The 19,175-nt window shown below is 35.9% G+C and overlaps 1 protein-coding gene across 1 annotated transcript; it reads right to left on the bottom strand.

Moving 5' to 3' along the window:
- Nucleotides 1-2,102: 2,102 nt before the first annotated feature.
- On the bottom strand, nt 2,103-17,955 carry MS4A13 (membrane spanning 4-domains A13). Its single transcript, XM_058662420.1, has 7 exons — nt 17,814-17,955; nt 17,286-17,406; nt 14,910-15,050; nt 11,088-11,144; nt 10,053-10,172; nt 6,697-6,792; nt 2,103-2,230 (listed from the first exon to the last, which is right to left on the bottom strand). The coding sequence occupies exons 2-7, from the start codon at nt 17,340-17,342 to the stop codon at nt 2,141-2,143; spliced, it is 561 nt and encodes a 186-aa protein (XP_058518403.1). The 5' UTR covers nt 17,343-17,406; nt 17,814-17,955; the 3' UTR covers nt 2,103-2,140.
- Between the last annotated feature and the right edge of the window lie 1,220 nt (nt 17,956-19,175).

Raw genomic sequence — 19,175 nt, forward strand, 5'->3', positions numbered from 1 at the left:
CCAAACCCTCCCCCCCTCCACGGTGGATTGCTCCACCCCGCTGTATTTCCATAGTTCAAACTCAGTTGAGATTCTTTCATTGGAGGTGTTGACCAATCATAAAGTCCAGCATCTTATTGTCCTGGCAAGTTCAATGGCTTCCTGGTGAGACCATCTCTGGTCCAAAGGCAGAGCCAGGAGAGTATCATCCCAATCAAGTAAAAAACTCAATGTAATATTTACAACCATTTACAGCATTATGGCATTAATTGACATGGTATTGATTAACCAATATGTTACTAGGAAAATGCATGTTCTCGACCACAACCTGTGATTTCCTCATAGACATTTCAACTTTGGTTTACATTCAACCGTATTCTATATACCTTAAAATGGCTATAGATTGCTATTCAGCTAGGGGTTCTAGGAAAAGTCCACATGTAGGAACCAAGGGGCCACTGAGAAAAGCAGCTTTTCTTTTTGTAGCATTTTAAATTGAGAAAGAACAATGGGCTGTGAAGTCTTATGGCTCCCTCACCCTATGGGCAATGCTTGCGTGTGTGTGTGTGTGTGTGTTTTCTGTCCCTGTATCTCCTTAGAAAGCTACATGTGAGTGAGGACGATCTCTGTTTTAGTTCCTATCTATCCATGATCATCGACATTTAGGTACTGAATTTAGGTGCAGGTCCAATCTTTTTGACTCTAGAATGAGGTTCATTGCATTTCATAGTAGAGAAATGTGGAAATTTGTGACACTATGGAAAATGGACTGAAAACAGCCACAATTCTTATCCTTCATTCATTTAAACCAACACTCTAATCAAATATTGGGTAATAATTTTCCTCCTCCTTCCTGACTTGATTTGATAGAATTTGTATACATTTAAGATGTACACTGTGATATTTTGATATCCATATGTGTTGTGAAACTATTGACATAATATCTCACTGTAGTTACTTTTATTGTGTGTCTGGTAAGAATTTGAGATCAACGCTCAGCAAATTTCAAGCACATATAGTTATGAATTATAGCTGACATGCTGCGGTTGTGTGGACATAGTGGCTGAAGTTAATGTTTCTACACAGAAATGACCACTGGGGAACCCTTTTATTTCCTGTTGCTCTGCCCTGCGGTTCTCACATTGCTGACAAGGTAATCTTTACACTTGAAATGTTTTCTGTATTTCACCCTGCTTGGTAAATTACTAAAATTTTCATAAAGTTTCTATTTCAACAGTAATATCATTCTCTTTTGTCCTATTTTTTCCCTCTACCTCTATTAATTCTTAGTTAACAATTAATACTTTAGCCTTGATCCATGCCAGATTTTTCTTCCACTAAAACTCTCGTCATCAGATGACTTATGCCTTCATTATTACACAGTGTGAGTTATGCACTGACTTCTTAGACCTAAGCAATTTTGACAATATTAGACAACAAACGGTGAAAGATCTTCACAAGGCTGAAAAAAAGGTATTTAGAACAGAGTTAAATACTCATGGGCAAGATTAATATTCATGGTAAAGCTTTCTGAAGATTTTAGAAGAAAGGGTGAACTGAACCCAGAGCAGATTTGTGGGAAAATTCTTTTGGTGGAAAGTCAATTTGTTTGCTTTCAAAAGCAATTTAACTGATGACCCAAACAATTGCAAGAACCAGGTAAAATGACAGAAGAAAGACAGTAGATACTTTCAGGAAAGAAAATAAATGTAATGAAGGAAATCTGATTTGGAGCTTTTTGATTTATACTTTAAGGCAGGAGCTAGTTTCAGATAGAAGAACTGAGATTTTGAAATGAGTTTTCTATTTATTAAAACATAAACAAAAGTTGTTCTATTAATTGTTATATTTCAAGTCTTTATATGTAGCCTGTACCAGAGATAATAAAAGTTGTGTCTTTTATAAAAGCTGTGTTATAGAAAGTTAACATCTATTTGATGCACCTAGATTACAAATTCTTCCTTGCAATAACCTTGTAATTAGAGATGAATTTTCCCCTTGGAGTCTAGAAAAATGCACATGGATACATTTTCTTGACTACTAGGAATGAAAACCTGACTTGTTTTGTGTTTTTATTTTACACAAAGCTCATGGGCGTTGTTATGCAGAAGTATCATGAGGACCCACAGCAGGTATCAGCACCAGTCAAAATCTTGCAGGATTAAGCTCTTGATACATTGCTCTCAGGTTCCTCTGTAACAGGTGTACGAGGAGGAGGTGAGGGATAAGATCTTTCTGGTTTTTTCTTACTCTGGAAAAAAAAAGAATGTTTTACAAATCATATCATTTCCTAAAATCATATAACAGGTACTAATTGCAAAATTGCTAGCAATGCTAATGTTCATAAAGTTAGATCTTACAGTACCGTTCATCCTTTTCTGTCTATTTCCACTTCAACATACTTTGAGTCCAACTAAATTACATGTCACTTTTTGTAGTGAAAATAGTCATGATATTCTTGAACAGAAATGAAAGTACCAACAGCTCAAGTACTCTACTCTTAAAATATTTAGAAGCTAAAAAAATAATAAAATATTTAGAAGCTATCTAATTTCTTGCCTCCAAGACAAGTGTCATTTTGACTTTTTGGTAGTCATTCATTTCTACTTCTAGCAAATAAGACTGTATTCCATTTGTCTTCTATATGTCTCAAGTTCCTCTTTTTTTTTAAGTAGATACCTAGTGTCAATTTCTTCAATTCTTGTAATTTTTGAATTTTATTACTCATTAAGCACACATCTTAGCTTATCACAATCTATTTCAGATGAATGGTACTTTTAGTAAAACATGGCAACTTTGCTCCCGTATGGCCTTTTCCTCTCCGTTTTTGTGCTATTGTCACATGAGGCATATGTTTATATGTGTTATATGCTCAACAAAATAATCACTTTTATCATTTTATGTTTTAAAATTAAGGGAAATAAAGAAAACATTTCTATGGAGCAAGTTTGGGAAGTATGATATGTGAGCCAAGCCTGGACTACTGTTTTCATGGTTTTACTGGAACAAGGCCTTTTGAATTCATATTTGCTATCATCCGTGATTCTATCATGCTAAAATACAGCTGAGAAGTTTTAACAGATGGAATTCAGTTGCTAATACAACTTTATGTTCTGGAGATTATCCTGGATTATCTCACTGAGCTCAGTGAAATTTATTCAACTGTCTGTAAACAACTGATGAGAAGAAAAAACCCAAGATGTTTCTATGTAATTGTGACAGTCCAGACAATAGAAAATGCCAACAGTAAGGTTAGGTCTTCTAAGACATTTCTGGGACATGTCCATAGCCTTTATGGCACATGTCCATGTGCCATAACCTTGGGTTCTTGGAAAGTTCTGAAAGAGAAGTGAGAATGCTCATCTCATTTAGGGATGGGATCTTTTACAACTCAGGCAGTAAGCAGTAAAATGATTGACCCAAATTCTGTATTTGTGATTTGTCAACAGAATTAAAAGGACTTGTTTGCTTTATCCCGCTGTTCCTACTGGTGGGGATGCAACTCTTAACTTGGCTACTACTAGGTGGGATGCGGCTCTTAATGATTGGATAATTTAGGGTGCACGATGTTTGAACTGATTAGGTATCTACGCTCTGTGCCACTGCAGCTGATTGAATGATTCCTACCCCATACCAATGTTCTCTTCGTTGATTGGGCGATTGTTGCTCAAAACCCGCTGGACACGGCGGTAAGGGCTGCTTCCGTCTTCCAGGTGTGATGCAATGGGCGCCATCCAGTGAATCAGGACTCCTGAGCTGTTAAGAATCTGTCTCCAACTCGTTTTTTTGGGATAGATTTAATCAACTCGCAACAATAATCACCTACAAAATTAACCTTCCTGTTACTCTATTTATGTGCCTTTGAATTTCAGCTGGTATCTCCTTCAGTTTAAAGTACTCCGTCCTAGGGTTTCCTATAAAGATTTCTGCTAGCAACACATTCTGTAAACACACGTCTTTCATTCATCCTCATTCTGAAGGGTCATTTAAAAGGGTTTCCCTTGTTTTTCAATCTCTTTTGTCCCGTCTTTGTGTTTGCTGATTTTGTCTTCAAAGTACAGCTTCAATCTGTGCTTGAGCTCCCCTAGCAAGTGTCTGCTGAAAGCAAACTCCAGAATTTCCACTTGGTTTCTAAAAATGATTTCTGCATTTATTTTTTTTTTCTTTTATGTGTCACTGCAGCATACTTTATTAAAACATATTTAATTCAGCTCTTCCAAAATCTTAAGTTTAGCATTCATCCCCCCTTCTCCCAAAAGATTGTATATATTGACTATTCTTAAAATTACGGGTCACCATTTTCTGTTTGCTAGTACACTGTAGCAATTTTAGATTTTGATAGTCTCATCTTCCCCAAGGAATAGTGGATACTGGTGTATTTTTATGAACTTGCTTTGTTTAAACTGTATGGAGTAGAGTTTTTTTTTTTCAGTGTGTATTCTCTATTTACTCAACTTCTTCATTTAAAAAATTTCTGTCTTTCACGCCAGCTTCTTGGGGTCCCTTCCCTTGGTGAGTGTAACAGGACAGCCAATGATTAATCAGAGGTCAAAACTAAGTGCATTGTTATGGTCTGACCTATGTTCTAGAAAATTCACATATTAAAAGTCCTATATCTCAGGATGTCATTATATTTGGAGATAGGCTCTTTGCAGTGGTCATGGAGTTATGGGGTTGTTACAGTAGGATGGCAGCCGTTCCAACGTGCCTGGCACAAGGCAGAACACGTGAAGACACAGGGAGGAAGCAGCCATCTGAAAACGAATGGGAAAGGCTACAAAGACAAGGCGCTAATGGCCTGTTTTTGAACTTTGGGCTGCTAGAACTCTGACAAAAACAGTTTTGTTGTTTGAAACATATCATCTGTGATACTTTGTTATACCAGCTCCAACAAGGCATTATACATATTAAGCCGGTTAAGACTTCCACCCTTTCCTAATGAACGACCAGCTTCAGCAATGTATTTAAAGCTTAGGTGGTTTATATGTCTACACTGACTTTTATTTTGCAACGCCTGATTAGTCTGCGGTAAGTAGTTCACTAAAGCTTTCTCTGTTCACCTTAGTGTGTGTGTAGCTTTGGATTCTTCCAGATCATAAGAGATAGTCAAGGCCCACTCTGTGTGTCTTGTTCTCAGAATCTTTCTGGTGACTTTCTCAGAGGTTATCAGTCACCTTCTTGACCCAATACGTTTTCTGATTTGTCAATCTAGTAGTGACACTGGCTTTATCTGTTCGTTTGCTGCTGACATCACTAATGCTTTGCTAACATCCAGGTCACGGAAATTTCTGTGCTGTATTTTAAGCCCTCGAGTGCGGGAGGCTGTTGGTCTTTAAAGACTAAAGTGCTAAGGTAAGTTCATGCTTAATGAAATGTGGGCAGTTGCAGGAATGGGAGTAGTTCCAAATGAACACGTCAGATACATGTATGTATTCCCCTGGAGTCCAGTGGATTTTCTGAAACTTAGCTAGTTCAGTTAATTTCTAGAGTCTGTAAACGTTTTCTCTATTGACATTTTTAACCAGTTTTATCTTTATTTTTGGGGATACTTTATAGGGGTATTTGCTGTTTTCTGATTCAACCATTTTGGAAGTCCTATTCATTTTATATTTTCCAAAGTCCCCCATGCTTTGTTTTTAATGAAATTTCATAATTGCTTATGACCTTTACTTACTTCCTGCTTAGAGCATTCTTCCATGACCATTCTATTTAAAATAATCGTTACTTTATCTCCTTATACTTTATTTTATAGCATTTTCCATTTCCCGACATTACTAGTATTCTTTCTCTTTTTCTTTCTGATCCAACAACAGGAGCCAGAAGCCTCTTCCAGGTCTTCCATGCAGGTGCAGAGACTCAAGGCTATTTCAGGCTGTCCTCTACTGTTTTCCCAGGCCACAAGCAGGGAGCTGGATGGGAAGCGGGGATTAAAACTAGCACCCATATTGGAGCCCAGCATATGCAAGGCGATAATTTTAGCCACTAGGCTACCGCACCAGTCTCTAGACATGTTTTATAATGAGAGCTATTTATGTTTTCAGAAATACATGTGACAGGGCTGGGCATGATGGCTTAGTAGCTAAAACTTCACCTTGCATGTGCCAGGATCTCATACGGGCACCGGTTTGTCTCTGGGATGCTTCACTTCCCATCCAGCTTCCAGCACTAGAGGATGATCCAAAACCTCAGGACCCTGCACCCACGTGGGAGACCCAGAAGAAGATCCTGGCTCCTGGCTCCTGGCTTTGGATTAGTTCAGTTCTGGCCACCATAACCACTTGGATAGTGAACTGCTATACAGAACATCTTTCTCTCTGTCTCTCCTTCTCTCTATAAAACTGCCTTTCCAATCAAAATAAAGAAATCTTAAAAAAAAGAAATACATATGAGAAAGCAATATACGATCACAGAATTAGCAAAGAATACTGTGCGTGTTGCAGCCGTGGATGTGGTATGTGGGTTTGACGGGTACTTTAGAAGAGCGTCATCCTTGAACCAGATTTTTTAACCTTTTTATTTACAATTTATTTTGCAATTTGCATTTATGTAATTTCAATATTTCATTTATGTTTTCTATGCATAAGAGAAACGAAAACATAAAGTATCATAATTATATTTCATTAATTCTAAATATACTGAATCATCGCACTTTATTTCTTCCAGGGTGTTTACTAGAAATCAATATTCCTTGACTTGCCAGAGAAGATTAATACTTACCAAGTGTGAACAGCTGCAGATTGAGTATGTAAGTGCAATAATAAATTCCAGGGGATAGGAGTACAGTAAGATGCGGGAGACTTCCCTCCCAAGTTTCTGTGGCCGGAACACAGAGAGAAATCAACACCCATGGGAAGGAGAGGAGGAAAGCACACACAGGGTTTAATCACTATTTAAGTGCCTTAGGTTTCTCTACTCCTTTGCTTTCTGTTTCACTTTTCCTAGTTTTCATTCTTCAATTTATCATCTAAGGCTTCCAACCTAGAGCTTTATATTCAAATGTTCTGTCTTCACTTGTTCCAACGTTTTATTCCCAAAAGAACTTTACCACAGCGTCCCTAGCACAATTATCTAATTTATTCAATCAGTAAGATTTGAAACTCCTACATGTAACAATATGGCTACCAAGAATTTTTTTCCTTTAATCAAGCAATTCTTATTTTTTAAGTTATTAATTATAACTTATTTCAGTTTTCACATAGTAATAAAATATCCCACATGACATTAATATAAAATGAAATGGATTAATGAGTGAATTTCAGGAGTTCAAAGAATATTTCGTTTGGAACCATAAAATGACTGTGACTTCTGGGATGAACAAAAACAGATCTTCATGTTTCATGAAGATTTTTTTCCTACATTTGTGATAAGTAAATGTTATGAATGGTAGTGATGCTTTGAAATACTAGCTGTGGAAAGACGGAATTTTACTCGAAATAGCCTAATTCGCTGGCATCTTCTCTTTCTCTTCTGGCTTACTTAATGTCTCTTGTAGGCAGGCTCTATCAGGTGGTAAAGATTTCAAGAAAGGAGCACAATGACATCAACGCTTCCTGCTTTCCTGAGGTTTATAATCAAATAGAAAAGGGTGACATCATGGTACAGCTACCCTGCATCCAGCTCCCCGCTAATGCACCTGGGGAAGAGGCAGAGGAGGGAAGAAGCTCTTGGGCCCTGCCAGCCATGTGGGAGACCCAGCTGCTGTTCCTAGCTCCTGGCTTTGTACTGAGCCAACCCTGGCCATTGCACTCATTTGGGGTGAATCAGAGATTAGGAGATCTCTATGTTTCTCCTTTTCTGACATTTTTCCTTTCAAGTAAATAAAATAAATCTTAAAAAAAAGGCAATATATAAGTCAATATATGATAAAATTAAAATGGAGAAAAACTTGGTGGCTGTAAGAGACATGAGGTTCACTCTAAGCCCTTAATATCTAGGAAGGTTCCTAATGATGTAGGACATTTGAAATAAGGGTAGAACTGAGAAAAATGAACGGAAGAAGTAACATTCAAGGCACCTTAAGAATTTTGTTTGTTCCTTCATAAATCATCTGTACCAGAAATAACTTAATCATACAAGCTAAAAGTGTGTGAAAGTAGTTAAGAAACTGAGACATACAGTAGAACCAATAATATAGCTAAAATAAACACTACAATGGCCTATAATTTATTAATGTAAACAGAAAATGGAATCACAGAAACATTAAATGTTTGGAGGAAATGAAGAACAATTTGAGTAGAGTATTTATTCATGTATAAATCAAACAGTTAAATTAGAAAAAGACTTCAGAGGATTTGAAATGTCAACATATGGAATTCTGATTTAATTATTTGGCAGAAAGAGTCATAACATTTTAGCTGGAAATATTGTAGCCTCTCGGCTTGCAAGATTTTAAAAAGTTATTCCCCCCCATTCCTTAATTTATAAAAATTACTACTATTTTCAAAATCTTCTCCTGGAAGTGTCAAGATGTCTGACAGAGCAACTCAAATTGGAAAATAACAAGTCAAATTATAATTAGTTCTTGACATGTAACATAAGCTTATGGATCAAGTCAGTGACTTTTCCTGCCTGAATGAATCTGGATTCTTTCTTAAAACCAAGGGAGGGGGCAGGTGTTGCACAGCAAGTTAAGCTTCAGCTTGGGATGTCTGCATCCCCTATTGTTGCACCAGTTTTGAGTTCCGTCTGACTCAGCTAAAGACACTGCTTCTTGCACTTCAGAAGGAAGCAGCTGATGACTTAAGTGCTTGTGTCCCTGTTTGCCATGTGGGGAACGAAGATGTAGTTCCTGGGTTTTGGGAAGTGAATCAGTGGATAGAACTCTACATTTCTCTTTCTTCCAAATTAAAAAAAAAATACAAACTTCCCCAAAGAAAATCCAAGTTTATACAAAGTTAAAGAAAATACTTGTTAGTTAGCAGAAAGAGAAGGGGTAAAGGTATTTAGCCTAAAAGACTGAAACAAGAGAATACTGAATTAGTACAGTGTACTTTTGAGGAGGTAAATCATTTCCACTGTGTATCTGTTTAGTTTGAGACAAAGAGCAAAGCATGTAACAGGTATAAATTGACATTTTCTCAAGTTTACACACATGGGAATGAAATTAAAAAACTCCCTTAAGGGTTACACACAGTAGGTGAATAATTAGGCTAGTATTTGAGTAAAATTGAGTCTAGTTCTAGAGTCTAGATACTAACCATTTTGCTATACAAATAGTATGTTTTAGAAACATGTAATTTTGGGGATAGCTGAACCTACCTGGGAACATGGATAAATTTATGAATTTGAGGATTTAGTCAAACCCTTGCTTATGTTAAAGAAACTGGCCTAATAAAATATTTTAAAATATTGTAAAATCTAGGTATAATTTGATGATGCCACCAGGAAAAGATGGTTAGCCAGTATAAGTCTAATACACAAGTTAATTTTATGTAACTCATCACAGCAAAAAAAGTTAAAACTTCTGATTTATGAAGATCAGCCATAAAATTGATCATTAGTACTGAATTCAGATAAGGTAAACACAATGTTCACTGACTTCTAATATCAACTGTAAAAGGCAGGTCTTGGTAATCATGCCATACTATTTTAGATTTATATTTGCCATTCCAAACTTATAAGTGACAAGTAACTTGAAACAATTGTATACTTAATAAATCCTCCTTTGCAAAGATAGGTTACAAATGAAAAGCTTATGCTAAACCAGAATTTATTAGGTTGCTACAGTATGAACTGCTTTTGTCTATAGTAAAATTCTTTTGTAGACTTGGCAATAGTTCTGGGGTCTAGGATTATACTTTTCATATTTTCAATAGGAGAATCATCAGTAAACATGTGCCTGTTGCACAGACATTTATCACTGAAGACTTACATTTTCACTTTAATTGGGCAAGTCAAAAACTCAAAACAGTTTAATATTTGCTGAAAGAAATCACACTTTCAAATCAAAATTTTCAGTTACCAGCTGACAATTGAATCAAATAACTAGTGAGAACCAACAAAAGCTCCATTTTATCTCCCGAGGTTTGAAAGATAGCATTTTTTTTTTTTTTTTTACAGAATTGGCCACTTACCGCTTGTCCATAATTCCTATATGACACAGATTTGAAACTTGACAACTCAACTATTACCAGAATTACTGCGACAATTGTAACGAGTATGGAGAAGATGTTCATGATCAGTGCAGTCATAGCCTGAAAGAGAAACACAGAAGAATCGGTTATGTTTAGAATAGTTACCTGGGTTAAAACGTTTGTAGTGCTAAAAACATCATCTAGTTAAAACTCAGTTGCATTTTCCAAAATGTTGGAAGTGTCTGCATGCTTGCCATTAATGTAAAATACTTTTCTGGCTTACGTAAACCCAGTGAATCTGGGGGAAATGTTAAAGTATCAGGCTGATAAGAACCAGTCTTTCACGTGGCTTCAAAAGCATTATTTTTCGCAATTTTATGAGTAACTTGGAAGAGAGCCTGTAAGATAATGATTTGGACAAAATTGATTCTATCATCGAAAGGGGACAAGAAAATAACTGCCTACGGCGATAAAACCAGAAAGGAATCAATGTTTTAATCCTTCGTTTTATCATTTGGGGAAAATCTACCAATAGCTTTATATGTGGGTGTCTTAAAGTTGTATAACTACAAGAAAAGAGTAACTAGTTTTATGATATCTTTTGATACTAATCATCTTGAGTCTTTTCTTCACACCATCTTTCTACTGTGTCACTGGTGGATCATTGTTTCAAATGAATCCCCTCTTATTCACAGGATTCAAATCTGTTCCCAAAATCAAAATTTCAGAAAATGAAACTTTACAGTAGTGTCTCTATATAAAGACATTAGATTCTAATAAAATTTTTCAAATCATAAGAGAATCTTCAAAATATAGAACACTAAATCATACAAAACTCAGGTTATAAATCTCTAAATGAACTAATTATGATTTTTATTAATGTAGTTCATTTGTGTTAATTTATCTGCTCCTACATTCTCACTTAATTTATTTTACAGGTGGAAAGATTTTATTGTTGCTTAGTCTCTCATTAAGTCCTATCATTTAGCTCTGTGACAAGTGATTTCTAGAGAATCTCCCAACATTTCACCTTACCAGGCACTGAGTTGGATGATTTGTTGATCTTATTATGACAGCTCCTGAAATGATAAACTGGACATAAAACCATATTTATGAATACTTGTTGGTAATGCTTGCCAAATTAAACTTATTTCAACAACTTCTTTTAAGGAAATTACTTTTAGAATACTGAAAGTACCACAGTACAAAAAAATTATAATAGAAGCAGTCAGGATTAATTTTTTGTCATGTAATAACTATGTAAGCCAAATGGTGAGTTATTGAAAGGTAATAATATGTAAGGGATAGTGGTATATGTGAAACATAGCAGAAACAGACCCAGACCAGCAACCAAGTTTGCTTAGGAATGCATTCTAAGTAATAAGCATGTAAGTGCTTGATAATTTGTAATGCTTCCTAGTGAGATGGCACCACTGATTAATTACTGAGTACATATGCAGATGTGGAGAAAGTGGTCTATGAGTCTATTCTACATTGTGATGATACAAATTATATGTCTTAACAGCTTCTATTCAGGCATTTCTTTTTAAAAAAGAAATTCCATTATTTTGTGTTAAGAAGTCTATTTCCTAGAAGTGTAGATAAATGCAATACTATTTAAAGGTGGTTGCACAATTCTTTAGGAATGTTTCTATCTCTTTTAGTAGTTTTGGCAAAGACTAACTTTTGGGAAAAAAAAAAAAAACTGCACTAATACTACACACCACAGGTAGGAAGGCCAAAGATGAAGCTTACAAATTCTGCAAGGATAACTTCAATTCTATACATTTTGTACTTCATTTTTAATCAAAGGCTGGGTATTCTAGGGAGGTACATAGTGAAGGCAAGAATTAGATCAGTATATAAAAATGAATCAGTAGATTAAAAATACCTTGTGAATTTTCAACTACAGTGCTAACTAGAGTATTAAAGCCTACAGGGTGCCAAATAGCTTTTCCTAAGTTTAACACCTAAATGAGAAGTTTTACATTGCATTTTATGTAATTAAAATTTTAAGTAATTTATTCTTGCAGTTAAAAGTGTTATTTTTACAATATACACAAAAACAAACAAACAAAAAACATGGCTAGATTTTGCCTGACAATATACCGTTTTCTTTTTTTTTTTTTTCAAGAAAATGCTGTGACACACAGGAACCAATGCACTTGTGAAATAGCATACTTGCTTATGAACCAATTATCATTTGCTTGGATTTATCTGAAAGTTCACTCTTTTCTCCAATCTTTTATCTTATGTATAGAGGCAGTATCCTTCAGGTATAACTGTTTTCTCTAGTGATCACTTTCCCTTAGAGAGATCACCTTGTCTCCAACAGTCCTCAGACTCTCTGTTTCAAGTGTGGGTTAACTGATTTCCTTGGGCCCACTTTCTTCTCTAGCTTTGAATTAAAAAATGTTACATTCTGTCACCCACTGTTCCTTACTGTTGAAGTAGTCTCATTCCAGATGAGCTCCATCTGGGTTCTCTATCTCTTGCCCCGTTTCCCTTCCTTCTCCCCTACCTGACCTTATTCAGCATTTATTCCTTGATAATGTCAGAAAAGACATTTATGATCTATCTAATACCCTGGACTTGTGGCTGTTTGAAATTTTCTTCTGCACTTTTTAAAAACCAGCAGCCTTGATTGATTACCAATCAAAACAGAAAAGAGAAGGGAGTATGGAAGCGTCTGCTCCTGGAACGGTGTCCATTGACTTGGTCATCACCCTCCAGAAAAGCTTCCTTTCTGATTGTTTTACTCTAGTCTCTCTTACTCCTCTTACTTTTTACCATCGTCACCCTCTCGTCTCTGTTTTATCTTTGAAAAGATAAGACTCAGGTCTCTCAAAGAATGCCCCACCTGTTACTCTTCTAGCAACACTCTCAAGTATTAACACTAAGAATGCTTTTTTTTTGGTTTTTATTTGAATCTCTTATCTAAGAGTCTCACTTCCATGTTAAATTCTCTCCTTTACTAGCCTAAATTCCCTGATCAACCATTACCAACATCCATTACTCAATGTTTTTGTGTCTCGTTTTTATCACATTTGCATTATTAAATAAAAGTCCTGACTAAATTCAGTCTTCTTCCTGTCACACACCCGGATCCACTGCAAGCAGAACACAGACTGACAAAGACACAAACTAGCTAGCAAAATAACCGTGCTCCTAAATGTTAAGTATCTTTAATACCACATGAAAATTAAACTACTTTTTTAAAAAAATCTAATATGTGGACTCTCTTTTCCCAGATGACTGTTTCCTAACTGCCCTTCTGAGCCAATCTCACTTGCTCATTCTCACTTTAGCTCATCATCTTGCTTCCTAATTCACTGTAATATATGATTGAACCCGTTGGAAGAAAACATTCACAAGTTTCCAAACAGCTATCAAAACTTGTCCTTTCTCTCTTACTTTCCCTTTCCCTTTGCTCTTACCTTGAAAGTATTTATGTTAAAGCTGATCATCTGGTGTTGTGAAAGGCTGATTCGTGTATTACAGGATGATTAGCAGCATGCCTGACTTTTGCCCACTAGTTAACACCCTAAGTTGTGAAAACTCACAATATTAGCTCCAGACGTTACAAAATGTTCTCTAAGGAGAAAACTCACCTCCAGTAGAGAACCATTGTCAGAGAAAACATATTTATATTCCTAGGTATTTGTGCAATAAAATTCCTTCTCTCTTGCCTACACCAATTCACGACTCCAGTAATTCTCCCCTCTTTATCTTCTGCCATCAATTTTCTTTCTCCTTGAGAGTTTAGTGCCCCCCCCCAAAGACTTGATACTATTTTCTTTCTACTTATAGAAACAAATAGACAAACCTTCTCGACCCAAATGTCCCCGGTTATCACTGCCTTTTTCTATACCATACTACAGTTGTGTATACATGCTGTCTGTAATTTTTCTCATGTTATTTCTTTTTTAAAAAGATTTTTTTTTTATTGGAAAGTCAGATGTACAGAGAAGAGGAGAGGCAGAGAGGAAGATCTTCCGTCCGATGATTCACTCCCAAGTGTCCGCAATGGCTAGTTACGCCAATGGCTAGAGTTGCGCCAATCCGAGGCCAGTAGCTTCCATGTGAATGGAGGGTCTCAAGGCCTTGGGTCATCCTCTACTGCTTTCCCAGGTCACAAGCAGGGAGCGGGATGGGAAGAGGGGCTACCAGGATTAGAACCAGCGCCCAGGGATCCTGGTGTGTGCAAGGTGAGGACTTTGGCTGCTAGGCTACTGTGCCAGGTCCTTTGTGTTATTTCTCAAGACAACTGCAGTAAGGTGTTTGTTTTGACATTCCACTGAAAATGTTTGTCACCCTCATCACTAACCTCCATATTGCTAAATCCAATGGCCAATTCTTAGCCCTCATCTTATTTGCCAAACGATTAAATATAGTTGATCTTTCCCTATTTCCTGCAATACTTTTTCACTTAGCACCTGGAAGGAACATTCTAAAGGTTTTTGCTCTACATAATTGCTCTCTAGAAACCACAGAAACATGACTGTAATGAAAAATTTAAAAGGCTAGTGTGACAAACATAAGGAGAAGGACTTAAAGATGAAAACTAGCCATGCTGAAGATATTATGGTTAAGACTATTTGTCTTCTATACGTCTAGTAGACAATCCACACTATGTTTGGGATTTATTATTGTAGCTGTACATCTTGGAATAACATTTGTCAGTCAAAATGCTTAGTACATTTTTGTTGAAAAGGTATTTGACTATGAATAAATTACCACCATGAAATCTAGTGACATAATTCTCTAGATCATCTTGTTTAGAAATTCTTCTCTACCTTCTACTATTGGTACATTACTTACTGAATGATGGAATTAGTATAAATATGGTCTACCCACCATAACTCCCCATAAAGCACATCCTGCTTTGTAAGTTATAGGTTCATATGTTCCAAAGACTCCTTTGACTTGTCCCATGTACAAAACCAAAAGGAAATACCACATCAAAACATGAAAGATGCCAATCATAATCTGGATAGCCTGTGAGAAGAGAATGGTGTTAGTCCTGAGACCATGCAATTTAAAACAACCTCAGTAATCATTAAGTATGAGACATTTAATAAAAGTAAATCATCAGTGCACTTAGCAATGTATTTCTTGTACTGATTTAGCTCAAAATTAAGAAGGCCTCAACCAGGAAAGGCTGAAGTTTATGAAACAGGTATCAGTCATACTTTTAGCAATATTTTATTCAATGGTAGGACCTCTGGCAATTCTCTCATAAGAAGGTTGACAACTTGATTTTACCACTGGCTAACTTCCTGACTATCAAATAATGACACCAGGAGAATATGCTAAAGGTCCTGAGCACATACAAAGGTTTGTAATTTAGAATGCAGGAAACCAAAGGATCAACAGTTTCTTGTAAATTGCAAATTAATAATTTATTAAGAATAAATCACTTTTTGAATATTTCAAAGATTCATCTTTTCCTTCAGGCAATTATTTGGTGTACAACTTTTCATAAACATTCTACAGTGAAGAATAATTTAACATGGAAAACCAAAGGGAACCCATGGTGGACTTGTTGACATAGGTCTTTCCACTGGATAGTAGTTATGTTACAGTATGGGAGAATTAGTATTTTTATTTAACTTTAATTTATGGAAAAATAATTATAAAACCAGTAAATTTTTCCTGGATTCATACAAGAACTGATTTTTCATATAAAGAATCCCACTTTTAAATCATCTTTAAAAATGATAGAAGCTATGTCATTTTTCATACAAGCATTAATAGCAAGTCATTAAATGTTTTAAGAATTACAGATGTTTGATAGGCAAATATATGAAACAGAATGCAACGGTTACTTGGCCTTTAAGATACATTTTAAGAAATTCTTTTTTAAAAGAAATGGCTTGTATCTTTTGTTGATATGCTTTTCATTTTATGGATTTCCACAGCACCAGATTTTCAAGGATGCTGTTATTTTTTGGGGTTCTTTAGATTTGAGTGGGAGTGATGTTATCTACCATACTGTAACATGTTCAAGGACTCTGCTCCACTGTTACAGGGCTGGCCTTCAGTGAGTACCTTCTGAAGAAGCAGAGTCAGTAAAAATATTAATTGCATTTGAATATCCCACCATGTAGAAGTGGGCTTGAATGAGTCTTTGATAAGGCTAAATGTTGCTCTACATAAAGTCGAATATTTAAATGGCCAAACGTTAGCATGTAAAAGACGAGCTAGGTTTTCCTTATCTAAATTTTTTTTTTATAAGAGTCAATGAATGAGTTCCGGGTGAGACTTGTCCTTTCCCTTCTCTAAAAGAAGCTCAAAGGATTATGACATATACATTCATTCTGAGAGGATCTGAAGTTTCATTCTATGTCCAGACTGGTTTACGACCTGGAGGTGTATGATCCTTTCTCAGTAGTGAGACAGGAGACTTGGACAGTTTATCTGCATGAAATCTGAATTCAGAGAAAAAATTAGTCAGAGGACAGTGTTTTCTTCTTCAGAAGTGAAGGTGCACAGTCCTGAAAATTCTTTGTTGTTCTTTCGCCTTCTAAAGATTTGTTCATTTTTTATTGGAAAGTCAGATTTACAGAGAGGACAGAAAGATCTGTCCACGGGTTCACTCCCCAATTAGCTGCAATGGCCAGAGCTGAGCTGTTTTCAAAGCGAGGAGTCAGAAGCTTCCTCCAGGTCTCCCATGCAGGTGCAGGGTCCCAAGGCTTTGGGCCGTCCTCGACTGCTTTCCCAGGCCACAGGCAGGGAGCTGGATGGGAGGTGGAGCAATTGGGACACAAAGCAGTGCCCAAACAGGATCCCAGCACATTCAAGTTGAGGATTTAGTGACTAGGCTATTGTGCTGAGCCCCAAATTCCTTGTTGTTCTTCAGAGAGCTAACCAAGATGCAACTTTTCATATTTTAACAGAAGAGATACATTTATGAAAGTTTTGCATTCATCAGTACAATAATTGATTATGGATCTCTTTCAAAGTGAAAAAACAAAAAAACCGACATTCTTTTTCTTTTATTCTTTCTCTAGGATTTTGTTACCTTTTGTGTATTGGTTTAGTCAGTACATATATCTATGTGTTATATCTACACACATATTATGGAGGGCATGGGATAACCCAAAATTTGTAAAAGACAACATTTAAAAATAAACTTTCACCTTTTAATTAAATCTGCCCTTTTGCAGATCCAAGAGTACATTTTAAACTGAAATACTTTATGATGTTGAATTGAGTCAAAGCTTTACTTACTCCTAAAACAAGACTGTCTGCTCTAGAGATTTTTGAACTTCCACACGCACATGCCATACTACCAGCATTTCCTCAAGGTTATTTTTCTTCAAACTTTGGTGATATTTTTATTAGCAAACGTCTACAAAACAAAACACATCATATGGTTTTTCTCAAAAGAAATGATGTTAAGTTTAACTCTTTCCTTATTGTTTGACAACCACTCTCCCAAACTCAGAAGCAGCTGTTTTCTTCTTTCTACACTTGAATTGGTAGATACATCAACTTGCATTTATTTTTTCTTAGTATCTATCACCAACATATACTGTTTTGGCATGTTATGGGTATTATCTCTTGATGACCAACAGCATCTCTAGATAATGAAATATAAAGAACATCAATGGAACAGTACTAGAGAATGTTTACTGAAGCTTTTGGTAATTATGTGCGATTCATAATCAGTTCATTGTGGCTTAGAATGACAGGTTTGCATTAAAAACATTTTTAGATTTACCAAAATGTGTGCTTATAATTTTTCTTTATACATACCTGCCATCTTGTTCTTTCTATATGAACATAATCTTTATTTTTTTCAGACAACTTATCAAAGCTGCTTCTTCAATACCAAGGATATCTCTCATTCTCTCATGTGGTATTAAGATAATAAAAAAACTGAGCAAACTTATTTCTTTTTGACTATACCACTGTGTAACTGGGGGAACAATAGCAGGGGGAGGAAGTGAGGGAGGGAAGAGTCTCTATACCTACAAAACTGTATCATGGTAAATAACACATTTATTTTTAAAAAAGAAATGAACAGACTGGTTCCTTGATATAATCAGTTTAAGCAGTGCATAGTGTTGAAAAGCTACATCACACAACTCAAAAATGTGCAGGCTGGATGTTACTCCAAAAATTTAAAAATCTATGTTTAAAAAACACTCCATACAAATAATTGTTTTTTGAAAAGAAAAAATATTATGTACGTTTGAGAGACTGTATCCCTCTGTAAATCTCAAATTCATCTTCTATTATGCATTTCAGAAATGAAAGATTTGACTCAACTCAAATGATTTTAAATGTTTAACTTTATGTTTTCAGAGAGTGAGGAGTATAAATGGCCTCTTATTTCTCTGAATCTTTTAAACATAATGGTTTATTTCATTCAGTCCTTAGTTTCTAAACTTTGTCTGTTGCTCTTTTGAAACATAGAGACAGAAAAAGAAAAAAAACCGAGGTAAGTATATAGAAACAGGTGACAAAAGCTTCAGTTAGGAACTGAAGCAGGAATTATTACATTTTAGTGCCATCTCTGACAAGTAACAGTTTGTAGCTCTACAAGCAACCAAGATGACTCAGTTGTGATTGAATAGAAAGTAACACAACTAGACTACATGTAGAGCAATAGCTGTGTCTAATTGTGACTGCCACTTTCAAAACCAGGAAGGTAATTTAACAAAGTTGTTTTTACATCCCTAGTTTAACAGCAGAATCGCAAAATTACTTGGGGAGGATATTTAAGCATCACTATAATCACCATCAAGTGTCCAACAAAGCCACTCCAAGGGAAGCATTCATACAGATATTAAACAGAAAACATAGATTATTATGTGTGCATTTTAAATCTTCAGCTTGATGGATTCAGTAAAGCAATTACTATAATATATTCCCAGAATAATCACTTGGAATTATTTTCTGAAAAGATATCCTATACTTGGTTGTTCTTTTCTTTTTTAAGATTTATTTTATTTTTATTGGAAAGTCAGATATACACAGAGGAGGAGAGACAGAGAGGAAGCTCTTCTATCCATCTATTCACTCCCCAAGCGGCCACAACAGGTGGAGCTGCACCCATCTGAGATGTCAGGAGCCCGGAGCCTCTTCCGGGTCTCCGATGCGGGTGCAGGATCC

This window comes from Ochotona princeps, chromosome 4, assembly GCF_030435755.1.
Source record: "Ochotona princeps isolate mOchPri1 chromosome 4, mOchPri1.hap1, whole genome shotgun sequence".
NCBI classification, from domain to species: Eukaryota; Metazoa; Chordata; class Mammalia; order Lagomorpha; family Ochotonidae; genus Ochotona; species Ochotona princeps.

Bases quoted from the DNA above. Each gene is read 5' to 3' on its own strand.
- MS4A13 (XM_058662420.1), bottom strand. From the start codon at position 17,342: ATGGCATGTGCGTGTGGAAGTTCAAAAATCTCTAGAGCAGACAGTCTT. The intron at 11,145-14,909 runs GTGGGTAGACCA...TTTTATGTCCAG, and splicing joins GTGCTTTATGGGGAGTTATG to TTTATCATTTCAGGAGCTGT. The intron at 6,793-10,052 runs GTAAGTGGCCAA...TTCCGGCCACAG, and splicing joins ATAGGAATTATGGACAAGCG to AAACTTGGGAGGGAAGTCTC.